Genomic DNA, 13,812 nt, shown 5'->3' on the forward strand with positions numbered 1-13,812 from the left:
AGTCACAAGATTCATAAAAAAGTTCCAGGTGACCATCTTTATATGTGTGTATGTCTTACCCAGGTTGTCTCTCAAGGCACTGGCTTCCCTGTGGGGGTCAAAGTTGTAATTTCGCACCAGTTTGAGTCGCATACGGGAGTAGTTCTCAGCGCTAGAGAGCTTCCAGTGCGTGTCCTTCTGCTGCCTGCCAAACACACACAACTGCTTTACAGACCACTTTTTTTTTTTTTTTTTTTAATAGCCAGTAGCTCTGTCTGGTGTCTGTTACACCCTGGGAAAACCACATTTTTAATAGTCTTTAAAAGTATACACATGCACACTCTGCGACATCTACACACTCACTTGTCCACCCAGGGTCCTCTTTCACAGAAGAGTCCTCTGCGCGCTGCCCTCCACTGCCTGAGGGTGGCGCTGTTTTGCGTGTGGATTTGTTTCAGCATGCTGTTGTACCTCAGGTTCTCCTGACGCCCTCGACGACTGAACGGTTCCACAAACTGCTCCTGCACATTTTTGAGGATAATGAAAATGTTTGTGAATGTCTGATAGCCATTCAATTCTGCATTCAATTTGAAGGGAAATAATATTCGCTGCCTCCATTCTGCTCACCAAGGCTGCATTTATTTGATCAAAAATACAGTAAAAACAGTAATAGTGTGAAATATCATTGCAATTTAAAATAACCGCTTTCTATTTGAATACATTTTAAAATGCAATTTATTCCTGTGATGCAAAGCTATATTTTCAGCATCATTACTCAAGTCTTCAGTGTCACATGATCCTTCAGAAATCATTCTAATATGATGATTTGCTGCTTAAGAAACATTTCTGATTATTATCAATGCTAAAAACAGCTGTGCAGCTTCATATTTTTGTGGAGATTGATACATTCTACTTCTTTGCCAAATTGGAAGTTCAAAAGAACAGCATTTCTTTGAAATAGAAATTCAGTAAGAATGTAAATGTATGAAAACACTTTTGTATGTGTGTGTAGATGTTATGGTACCTGAAAGCGTATCTTGCTCTCTCCTCTCTCTCGGTCCCTGCGGTGCAGATTGAGCATGAACGCCTCATAACAGTCCTTCCAAAAAAGGGCCATGTTCTCATGACCCTGACTGAACGTCTCGATCTCATACTGCTTCATGTAGGGGATAATCTGACGAGACGGATAAACAAAATTTAGCTTTACAAACTACAGGGGGCGACGAAGAGCATGCTACTTGAAACAGAAAATAAGTATGAGAGTTCGACCGGCATGAAATCACAATTAACTGCATTTACTATAGTAATACAGCTCTTACATATTTATCCAAATAGACCCTCCACTCCGGCGAGCTGCAGTACAGCTGGAAATCCTCAAAGAACGACGGACTTCCGTTGGTGTCGGGGAGGGAAGGGAGGTGCAGCTCCATGTACAGGAGCTTGTGGACTTTAGACAGGAGGGTACGGAGAAGAGGCACTAAAAACGAGTAGGTCTCCTCCGTCCGTTCCTCGCTCACGGAGCGCCTGAGGATTCCCTCCACGCGGCCCAGAAGATAACAGGCCTCGTCCTGAGAGTCCACCGTCTTGGTTTGTAAGATGCCATTCAGTTTGGCCGTAGCCATGGCGCACACCTGCCGGAAATGAAGAACAAACAGCGTGAATAAATTGAAGATTTTTAGTATCAGATATTGGTATTGGAAAATGTTTAGGAGTACTAATACCAATAATTATTACAATTAATAATCAAAAATGTGGGGTCGGTAAGATAAAAGTTTGGAGCAGACTATTTACATAAAATGCATATAAATACCAGATGTCACTCTATATCTCCCAATAATACATCTTAATAAGATGAAGTTTACATGCTTAGTTTTATGATCAAAGCTCTGTAGTTTTTTTGTGGGAGAAAAACATATAATGCAATGCAATACAACGATGATTAAGAGATGTACAAATAAATGTTCCTGACCTCAAAAGCCTGATGGATCATATTGGAAACTCACATTTTAACATGATAAAATATTTATGGATTATCAAGTAAACCTAAAATGCTTCCATCCAGAATGTGTTCATCTTGAAATATTACTATATAACAATATACCAGTAGTTACACTTATTAAAAAAAAATCATGTACCGTACCATGACCTGAAGATGCATCTATAAGACCTTTTACTTGCTAAAAAACTATGAACTACCAATCAGAAGGCATGCAGAAGGTTTGGTCCACTTTAGACATTCTACTAACTATAAGTGACTTTGCAACATGTCAACTAACTTTCATTAGAGTATTAGTAGACTGACTGCTTAATATCTGCTAATACTTTCTTACATTCTACTGACTATAAGTAACTTTTCAAGTACATGTCAACTTATTCTACTCACCCTATCCTTACCATAACAGTCTACTTATACTCTAATGAGAGTTAGTTGACATGTAGTTGCAAATTAGTGAGAGTTAGCTGACATGTAGTTGCAAAGTTACTTATGGTAAGTAGAATGTCTAAAGGGGACCATCAAAATCAAGTGTAACTGAAGAGTGTGTGCAACAGGTTCTCTTCAGCAAAGATTATGAGGCTAATGAGGTCTTACCTGCGGATCTTCCTGAGCCATGAACCCGAGCAGCAGCCGTAGTCCCACCTGAGACAGCTGGAGCCACTGCGTCCCTGAGGCGTACCACACCATCAGCCCGTCCATCAGAGTCACCGTCTCATCCAGAACCTTCTCAGTCCACAGGGCGGGATTCACCAGACCCTCGGCCTGTAGGAAGTCCTGCACCACGTGAAGCAAACGCACTGCATTCTCTGTGTGCTGTGGCAGCGTGGCCGTCGTCGCCTCGCGGTTATCCGTTACGGCCCATTCCAACATCCTCTCCATCAGACTGGACAGAAAGAGGTTAGCAAATGCATTAAAAGCCCAGTCAGACCACGGACGGTAACTAAAACGATGAAGATATTAGGGGTGTAACGATACATCGATATGGATCGATGCATCGATATAACGTCTAACGATACGATGCATTGATTCCACACGTAAAATATCAATATACACCTTTATTTTGACACTCCACATTCTCACGTAACATCCTTCCGCCAAAGCGCACATTTTCGTTTAACGTTACTCACCAACCATACTGTCTGTCGGCACAAAAGCCGGTATTGTCTGTTGTCAAGGCATCGCGAGTTCATGTTTTACAGCAGAAACAGACAAGCAGTCGCACCCTTGTTGGTGAACACAACCAGATAAGTCCGTTTTAGCGACTCAGCGCGCAGTATTCAGGTCAGATGTCACTTTGAAAAGACTAAGAGGAGTTTCGTCAAAGCTGACTAATCGAGGATGGATAATTTCAATGAACTTGATGAACCCGTGATATCTTCTTCGGGGCATAAAAGGAAAATAAAAGCTGAAACATTTTCACAGAACCTTACTAAAGCAGCTCGTTTAGTGGTGAGGGAAAAGCTCACTGTATTGCGTGTACGTTAATCACAAAAACACAAAGTTTGTCAGGCGTCTATGTCAGCTGAGGAGATTAACGTAACCGAGTGTTGTATTATTTATCATAGCAATTACTTGGTTTTGTTTGACCTAAAAAACATGATTTAAAAAACATAAAAAACATGATTTATGAAAATGAACAAGAATGGAGTACTTGCAAATGACCTCTTCTGTTGTAAATGTCCCAATTGGGAGCAATTTTCAAAGAGTTGAATTAAACGTTCATGTTATATATTTTGATTGCATTTGTGAGTTAATAAAAACGTAACTGGTTGTGTGAACATAATATCTAAATATCGATTAATCGATCGATACAGCCCTGAATCGAATCGAATCGTATCGCAGAATTTTTTGCGGTATCGGCAAATATCGTATCGCTGGCTGAGAGAATCGATATCGTATCGTATCATGATGAACTGTCCGATTTACACCCCTAGAAGATATAGTTCTAGAAATCGTTCTGAATATAAAAGAACAGCAGAGAGAGTCCACACTACAACTATAGCGATAACAGCACAGAGAAACTATAAAATTGGAGTCACTTTCGGAACATTGACAGCCAATCAGAATCAATCCTGCTTTAAGAGCTTGAGCATTCAAAGCGGCAGACGGCAAAACTGCAGCAGGCGCTTCCAATAAACAGAACAATATCTGCTGGTGTGGACGCTAATATAGTTATCATTCTCTGTGTGAATGGGTCTTAACACTAGTTCTAGTTATAGATTGATTCTGAGTGCTAAGAAGCAAAACATTTGATTTAATGGAAATTTTGGTTTCGGCTGAAATGATTTTGGAGGGCCGAAATCATTGACTAAAATGGAGAGCGCTTCTCCTATGGTGCGTTTTGACTGTTTCTGTGTATATTCCGTGCACACAATGTGGATACGATACGACAGGTAAACACGTCAGCTGTGTGGACGCTAGGGCTAGGTTGACAATATCGATTTCTCGTTTTTTAATCCATGAACTGAGATCTATTCTTTTAGTCTATGCTGTTTTCAGTTGATGCATGAACAAAACTTCACTAAACATTTGTACATTAATAATCGTAAAAAGCTTTGTACTTTATTAATTTTTATATGAAACAAAGTCTCAGCTTTCAAATCGTCAATTTTAAAATTCAATTCAAACAATAAATGTGGTTTTGTATGGAAGCTTATGGGTAGCAATATTCAATTTGAAATGTAATATGCAAAATGACAATGCAATATGTAAAATGGCAATGCATTTCTGAATTTAAATTTAAATTTTCCCATCATTTGTGCAACGTTTGGTGCAAAATGAAAATGAAAATTCAATTATATAATTTACATTTGTATGTAAATTGAATACATAATTTAACGCTTTATAAGTTGCAAAATTAAAATTAAAATGTATTACAGAAATGATTAGATATGTTTAACATGTTCAAGCAAAAACTGTGGCAAAATTGTAATTTAAATGTAATTTTTTCTTAATTGCATTTACACTCACAGTTAAGACACTTGCGATTGCATTTCCATTAAGTGTCCCGCAATGAATGTAGCAAAATTCAATGTGCAATTTGAAAATGCATTCTGAGCCGATCACGTGCCCGCCCCGCCCTGTCAAGCACTGCGTGAAGTTGGCCCCGCCCCCAATCCAATGCAAAACGTCGGCAAAATAGTCCACATTCACCCAAAATAGGCTCATTTTTGTTCTAATTTGCGCCGATAAACGTTTATTTTGTGCTGCTTCGTTGTTTAAAATATTAGACACTGAATTATAGACGATGACGTCACCAGCCCTTGACCTGCTCGACATTCACCCAAAAAAGGCTAGGTCAATGAATTTGACCCGTCAAATTCCGTGACCATGTCCATGTACATGTATTAATACCTTATCAATATGCTTTATAAAATGGAAAGGGACTCGCATATGTCTTAACTGTGAGTGTAAATGCAATTAAGAAAAAATAACATTTAAATTACAATTTTGCCACAGTTTTTGCTTGAACATGTTAAACATATCTAATCATTTCTGTAATACATTTTAATTTTAATTTTGCAACTTATAAAGCGTTAAATTATGTATTCAATTTACATATTAAAACTAGTGTATGAAATGGCAAATGTAAATTTTATAATTGAATTTTCATTTTCATTTTGCACCAAACGTTGCACAAATGATGGGAAAATTTAAATTTAAATACAGAAATGCATTGCCATTTTACATACTGCATTGTCATTTTGCATATTACATTTCAAATTGAATATTGCTACACATAAGCTTCCATAGTTTTGTGGCTCTTTATGTGGCGTGACAGATCGCTATAGCGCCTCATGAACAGATCATCTTCATATAATCATCATTACAGCACAAAATAAACATGAATGAACATCAGAAGTTGTTGAAAGAAACAGTACAACCTGCCGAATATATTATAATATAACGTCACATGTAATTGCTCAATCAGTGTTTTAACTGTAGAAAGACGCCAATAAAACAGCTTGTAAACAATACGTTACATTTAATTCAGACTTTGCAACATGTCAACTAACTCTCATTAGAGTATTAGTAGACTGTCTGCTTAATTGAGCAATTACACGTGACATTATATTATATTCGGTAGGTTGTACTGTTTCTTTCAACAACCTTCTGATGTTCATTCATGTTTATTTTGTGCTATAATGATGATTATATAATGATGATTATATATAAAGCATGTAAACAAAATGTTACATTTAATTCAGAAAAGCCATTCAATGTCCATAAACTCGTTAAGTCAGCTAGAAAGAAAAAAAAACTCTAGAGAAGAGCATTTAGCACAATATATGCACAATATTACATATTAATTCTATTTTTACTTCATTATTTAATGCGTGTTTGAATAAATCTGTCATGAAAACAATTACAGCCACCATTTAAATGTTTATTTTTCAACAACTAATTGGGGAATAGACATAATTATATTTATTACTATCATTAAAAAGTTGATATTAAAACTGCCTTATGTGCAATTTAAATGTTTATATACAATTTTTTGATTATTACATACATTTAATTAATTAATGAATTGATTATTAAATAAAGTATTTCTGTTTTTGTTGATAATAAATGAAAACTTTAAATAAAAACTTTAATTTTGGTTTCAGTAAAAAAAAAAAAAAAAATTGGGCATCATTATCAGTATTTAGCTGCAGTTGCAAAGAAACGATCTCGATCTGTATTCTCACCTGAGCTTGATGTGGTCGACGGGCAGCAGCAGCTCATTGGCAGTGCCCAGTTTGGTGAGGGCAGAGAACACCTGACCCCTCTCCAGCCAGGCAGTGTCATCTGACCCCTCCACACCTCTCCACATCACACACAACACGATCTCCAACAGCAGACGAGACAACTCCTCCTCCGTACGCTGGGCGGAAAATCAATCAATCAGTCAGTCTTATTTCAAATGAAAAAAACATTGGCTCTGGCTAATAAAGGTATTTTTTCATTTCATTTAATTAGAAAGTTTTGGTGTGTTAACCTACGAAGTCCTTCACTTTATTACAACTACATTTAAATTATATTTAATACAATTATATTTAAATAAAGTCTCTTATGCTCAACAGAGCATTTATTTGATCAAAAACAGTCATGTAAAAAATGATCAATGATGAACACACATGTGCTGCTTAATATTTTTGTGAAAACCATGATCCTTTTTTTTCAGGATTCTTTGATGAATGCAAAGTTTAAAAAAACTGCATTTATTTTTTAATCTTTTGTAACATTATAAATGTCTTTACTGTCACTTCTGATCAACTTAATGAGTCCTTGCTCAATAAAAATATTAATTATGAACGGTAGTGTAGATAATAATGTTAGTGTAAATGTAATGCATTATAGGTAAGAAAAAGTTTGTATAAAATGGCAGAAATAGCACTGTGATAAAAGACAAAAATGTTTAATAAAAATGGGTTACACTTTATTTTAAGGTGTCATTGCTACAGTGTAATTATATATTTAAGTGCTGAGTAATATTAAGCAACTACATGTACTTACTATAGGGTTACGGTAGGATTAGGATTTGGTTGAGGGTTAGTTGCATGTAATAATGCATAATTTACTGTTATTACTATAGTAAGTACATGTAACATATGTAACAAGGATACTGTAAAATAAAGTGTTACCTAAAAATGTAAATGTATTACTATTAATCACTGGAAAACACAACCATTCCGCCAAGTAAATTAGTTAATTACCCTGTAACAACTGTAAAATCTGCACATTCTTGCATTAATGTACCATGTCTTTCAATGAGACTCGGTTTTAGAATCGCTTGATACCTTCATTATAATAGCTACTTCTTGTTGAGAACTTACAGAGGATGAAAAATGACAACACTATTTGTACGAGGAAGTGATAAATGCTCCACTTACGCACTCGGAAACACTCACCTCGCTGTTAAAAGACTCTCCCAGGGACACATTGTCACTGAACAGGAAGTTGTCATCATTCAGAGAGGAAGCTCCGAGGAAAGGTTTATTATTCTCTAGGGGAGACGGTGTGCTAGGCATGCTACCAGGAGTCTGACTGCCACTGTCCCCGTGATCGAACAGATGCACATGGGAAAGGTCCAAACTCAAAACCCCTGCTTTCCCGCCCCAGGGTTTGGGTGTGGGCGCGTCCCCTGGCGTGTCGGAGAGAGACATCAGGTCTCCGTTGTCCAGGCTGTCTATGGACCTGCTGTCTGAGACGCTGTCTCGCTCTTCGTTCACGCTGCCGCCGAGAGTCCTGCGCTCCAGAGGAGGCTCCACACGCACTCCTCCGCTGCTGCGACTCAGCTCCAAACTCCCCAGGCTGGCCGCGTCACCTCGACCCGAACCAGAACCTCCGTCGCTCCCGGGGCTCCGGACGAGCAAGCGCATCAGAGTGCCCTGCCAACAAGTCTGCTTGGAGATCTGCAGCGCTGCATCCTGATGAGACTGCAACAGTGCATACAGCTGAGGGGAAAAGAAAGAAAGAGTGTACAGGTTGAGATCAATATAAATAAATATTTTTTATTTCATTTAATGCACATTTGAGTTGCAGTTTAGTTTTCGTTCTTTTGCAAATTCATGCTTTTATTTTAGTTAAAGGGAAGTTCACCCCAAAAATGTTTATGTCCCATGTATGAAGAAAAAAACAACAACAACAACAACGTTTGGTTGTTTCTTCACACAAAGCAATCATTCATCAACTCTAAAAGCCTAAATACAAAGCTCAAGTATCATATGTGACCCTGGACCACAAAACCAGGGTACAGGGTCCATTTTTTGAAAATTTAGATGTATACATCATCTGAAAGCTGAATAAATAAAATTCCATTGATGTATGGTTTGTTAGGACCATATTTGGTCGAGATTCAACTATTTGAAAATCTGGAATCTGAGGGTGCAAAAAAATTTAACCATTGAGGAAATCGCCTTTAAAGTTGTCCATTTATGTTGGCGATTGTGCTGCTTTCACTCACAAAAATAAATGTTTTATATTTTTACGGTAGGAAATTTACAAAATATCTTCATGGAACATGATCTTTACTTGATACCCTAATGATTTTTGGCATAAAATAATGTTGACCCATACAATGTATTGTCGGCTATTGCCACAAATATACCCGTGTGACTTGTGACTGGTTTTGTGATCCAGGGTCACATATGGATTATTTTTGGTACTTCTAAAGTGTATTTAGTCTTTTTATATGGAAAAGAAACCATTTTGAAAAAAGAAGCTTTGTGCTTCAATAAAAAAAATTACATACTTTTAATGCATTTTATCCACCCAATAACATTAATAACTGTGATATGTACATGTGAGAACTGGAGAAAGTGCTCTAACCCTCTTGCATACGGTCAGACGAACACTGGGCCCAGATTTATGGGTCAGCTGAATCACAGCCATCAGATCTTTATAGTTCACCACAGTATCTGGAGGACAAAGAGTTTAAGGGCAAAAAAGAAAAAAAACATTTCACATCACAAATTCACTGTGGCCTTTATCAATTAATTGCATTCTCTATATAAAGTACATGTGCATAGATAAGTGCTGGACAATATAGATAAATACATCAAATCTAAATTTAAAAATGTATAAATATAATTTATATATACTCATAATTATAATTGAATCAAAGTTTTAAATGTGTGTGTATGTGTAAATATACACACACATATATTTATATATACATATATGCATTCATAAATGGGTGTGTGTACAGATAATATATAATATATACATACATATATTATAAAAAAAACTTTTATGTTAGATGTAATTAATCGATTTGACAGCACTATTAAATATATAACAATGATTACTATTTTTATTATATTATATATATTTGCTTTGAAAATATGTCAATTATGGCAAGACTTTATGACATGTAGTTGAAAAGTTCCTTATAGTCAGTAGAATGTCTAAAGTGGACCATCGAAATAAAGTGTAACCTAATTTATTTTGCCATAAATGTATCATCAATATTTGAACCGCCCAAGCCAAGCAAGGACTCAGAGTGTGTGCAGAGTCAGGTGGTGTGTGGATTAGAGTTCATCAGACTGACCAGTAGACAGCACTTGGTGAAGGAGGCACTTGATGAGAGTGGAAGTGAGGTGGAGTTCAGAGAACAGCAGACTGAGGCCAGAGTATCCCACATCCCTCAAACGCAACCTCTGCTTACTCTTCTCATACACACGGTCACACTTCAGCATCCGCTCAAACAACTGCAAAAACACACAGATTTTGGACTAAAGCAGCCGTTCAAATGTCACTATACATATTAATAATACATCTATTTGACAAAGACAGTATCTTAAATTTTTATTTAATACTAATTTACTTCATTCTCAAATATTAAATGCATTATGCATTAAAGAGATACTTCACCGATTAGCATTAAGCTTTGTATCAGTAGAAACCCGGTAGAATGACCGTGCTTCCCTCCCTCATGTCCCCTGAGACGAGAGATTTCTGTATTGTGTGTCTGGAAAAAAACCTCAGATGACGCAAAAATCGTCATTTAGCTCATCAGAGGCTTTTTTGTCCAGAGGCGAGAGACTCCAGCCAGTAGGAGGAGCTCGTTCCGCATGTGTTCAACCCGCCCATAGGGGGATCTCACGATAAAACGGCCTCTTTTCAGTTTCGAGTCGACTAGTAGCCTAGTTGTGTCATTTCTTCAGATACTGCCCTCTGTAACCGGTAGGCGTGGCTTGGGAGTGGCCTCGTAGGGCAGCGAAGCAAGTGCATTCTGGGAGTTGTTGTCTTTCATCCACATGAGCCAAAAATACATTTTCTGGCTTTTCTCAGTCTAGAAGGCACAAACTTCTAAAATAATTTCACATTTCTACTACAGAAATGACCCAATTTAAATACACATTCATCTTTCCAGCGGTGAAATATCCCTTAAAATAAAGCATATTCATAGTTGCTGAGCATTCAAATATGAATACATATCAAAATATATTTAAATCCAAGTTCTGACTTTTCAAACTATAAGAATGAACATTAAAGTCACAAGGAAATAAAAATGGACAATTCTTGTTGGAAAATAATTATTTTAAATGATTTATCCATGCACATCATTATTTTTATATTTTTTATATTCATGTGCCTCATAATCTTTAATCATTAAAACTTCCCCTCCCTCTTGCAGTGACATCTCTTCTCTGATGATGTGTTAACTTGCACGAGGGCGGGGCAACCTGTCACATGACATGAGATTGACCAATAGCAAACCACAACCATCCAATCAATTTCCAATGGACAAAATCAAGTCTCGCCCAACATTTGTTCTTGTTGGAGAAGCTGTTTCACTCAGATATACGTCAAAATAGGGACAAAAAGACTAATCACAAGTCTGAATATTCTGGTCTCCAGACATACTCCGCTCTCTTCTTCAGGGTAAGTCTATGGGATTTGTGGGCCTGTTTTGAATGGTTAGAAATCTAACAGCATGAGGTTTCACTTGCAGAACAACAAGTGATGCACATACGTTATCGTTATTTTTGGATCTCTAACCTCAAGCATGAGAAGCAAACACCTCTGATAATAATGTGTGTGTCACCGACGCTGAGAGTGTTAAGCGCACCTTGAAGACGTGCTCTCGGAGGCGGTCGGAGTGTTTGTTGTTGAGCAGCAGGGCGTAGCAGGAGTCGGCCGATCCCGGCTCAAACAGCAGCAGGAAGAGCTGGTCCCGTGCAGCGCTGGTCTGAAGAAGAGTCAGCAACAGCTCCAGGATCACACACAGCTACAACACAACACAAGCACTGCGTTCAATTCATTTTCATGTTTAGTTAATGCTTATTGCTAGTAAGTGATAAGAGCAGGAGAAACCGGAAGAGACATTGATTAAATGAATTGGCGGGTCAGTAAATCGAGTTTGTGGTTAAGCACATTGAGGTTTAGGAATAATTAAAATAGAGGAAGACAGACGTTTGCTCTACTGATTAGAAAGGGCAGATCAATATCAATAAAAGAGAGTGCTTCTTTCCTGGACACATGCACAAAACACTCACACAAACACTCAAACATCACGTATAACTAAAAGCTATCTTAATTCAAATAGTAAAGCTAAAATAAATTCTTAAGAAATTGATAGTCAAAATAATCCAAAGCTTTGAAATTCAGTCTTTTTCTATTTAACTTGTAGCATGTAAATAATGCACTGCAGTGGTGATGATAAAGTACACTCTTTTTAAGTATGAAATAAGACTGTATGCTGTTTTAATTTTACTTTTTCAAATAAATTATTTTCTTTTGAACTTTTTATTCAGCAAATAATCCTGAAAATACATATTAACAAAAATATTAAGCAGCACAACTGTTTTCAACATTGATAATAATCAGAAATGTTTCTTGAGCAGCAAATCATCATATTAGAATAATTTCTGAAGGATCATGTGACACTGAAGACTGGAGTAATGATGCTGAAAATTCAGCTATATAAATTATTATATATAATTCTAAATAATATTTTACAATATATTCAAATTGAAAGCAGTTATTTTAATTTGTAATAATATTTCACAATATTACTGTTTTTACGGTATTTTTTATTGCTTTGGTGAGCACAAGACAAAAAGTAGTGTACTATTTTCAGCATACTATGTTTTGGGACACACTAATCCTAATTCTGCTAATATCTTCCTCTTCTCACCTGTTCCTCATCTCCAATGGCAGCGATGTATCCCAGAATGCTCTGGATCTCATCTTGGGTGGTACCCTTGCTGATGTAATACTTCAGAAGGCCACAGAGAGATGCTCTGATCGTCTTAATGTCGTCCTCACTCAGATCTGCATCTTTACTTCCAGAACTAGAAGTAAAGTAGAGGGAAAGAGAGAATGGATGAAGTGATGAGAAAGAGGCAGAACAGTCATGAGGTGATAACATCACAGAAAGTGACAGAGCAGAGAGGGATTGTGGGAGATGTAGTCTTACCCATAGTAAAGGCGAACTGTATCCAGCAGGAACTGCACTCCATATTTCTTCCTGAACTGCTTCCTGCTGTCTTTGATGACGGTGGACATGTACTGGATGTGACCTTCACCACGACAAACACATCATGCTCATCACAAATGTACAGGAGCCTCACAAAACGTACACATCATAACTGCACAACAGTGACCGACAACTTTTTCAACAGCCCAGTATTTCTCACATTCATTTTCTTCATAGGGATTTCAGAGTTTTCAAATCTCTCCTCCAGATTATGGGGAGTTTACTGTTCTTCAATGGGAATTAAACAGGATTTTTAAAAATCAATTTGATATCGCACTAACTTGAGGCTTTTACAGAATTATATTTATAATATCTTGAACAAAATAAAATACATAAAAATTAAAAAATTTAAATACAATAACAAAATAAAGCAACCCAAGGGCTAAAGGTTAAGGAGGACCATGAAGGAATCAGTTATCAATGTAATAAATCAAACATAAAAATGAATATAAATAAATCACTATTTAAATGAACAACTTAATAAAACTTATACATGTTTTAAAATTTTGTTAAATAAAATAATTACACTTTAAATTAATGAATAATTTTCAAATTAAAGTATAAAGACACATACTGTATAAAACTGTTTATATAATTGTAAGTTTTAAAATGTAGGTTAATAAAACCATAAAGTAAAAACCATAAAGTAGAAACCATAAATTATTTAAAAAATGTATATTGCATTTAAAACATTTGCCAATTGCTTTTTTATGCATTGTCAAACAAGTTATAAAAAAATTAATTTTGCTATGGAGAAAATGAATGGGATTTTGCACAAACATAAATTATAGCATGAATTAAGCACACACACACACACACACAAACATAATGTGCGTCCCAATTCACATATATACACTATTCTATGATA

At 36.5% G+C, this 13,812-nt stretch overlaps 1 protein-coding gene across 6 annotated transcripts in view; it reads right to left on the minus strand.

Annotated features, from left to right (window-relative positions):
* nbeal1 (neurobeachin-like 1) overlaps window positions 1-13,812 on the minus strand; it is a 62,341-nt gene that overhangs the window by 15,070 nt on the left and 33,459 nt on the right. For all 6 annotated transcript variants that reach the window (XM_079884152.1, XM_079884150.1, XM_079884149.1 and 3 more), the window contains 12 exons: window positions 12,885-12,987; window positions 12,603-12,759; window positions 11,535-11,693; window positions 10,011-10,170; window positions 9,290-9,378; window positions 7,870-8,415; window positions 6,667-6,842; window positions 2,570-2,858; window positions 1,299-1,610; window positions 1,004-1,153; window positions 343-500; window positions 60-184 (listed from right to left, as the gene is read on the minus strand). In XM_079884152.1, the coding sequence (XP_079740278.1) occupies window positions 60-184; window positions 343-500; window positions 1,004-1,153; window positions 1,299-1,610; window positions 2,570-2,858; window positions 6,667-6,842; window positions 7,870-8,415; window positions 9,290-9,378; window positions 10,011-10,170; window positions 11,535-11,693; window positions 12,603-12,759; window positions 12,885-12,987 (2,424 nt within the window). The remainder of the gene's footprint in view (window positions 1-59; window positions 185-342; window positions 501-1,003; window positions 1,154-1,298; window positions 1,611-2,569; window positions 2,859-6,666; window positions 6,843-7,869; window positions 8,416-9,289; window positions 9,379-10,010; window positions 10,171-11,534; window positions 11,694-12,602; window positions 12,760-12,884; window positions 12,988-13,812) is intronic.

The sequence above is a fragment of the Squalius cephalus genome (assembly GCF_949319135.1).
Source record: "Squalius cephalus genome assembly, chromosome: 10".
Lineage (NCBI taxonomy): Eukaryota > Metazoa > Chordata > Actinopteri > Cypriniformes > Leuciscidae > Squalius > Squalius cephalus.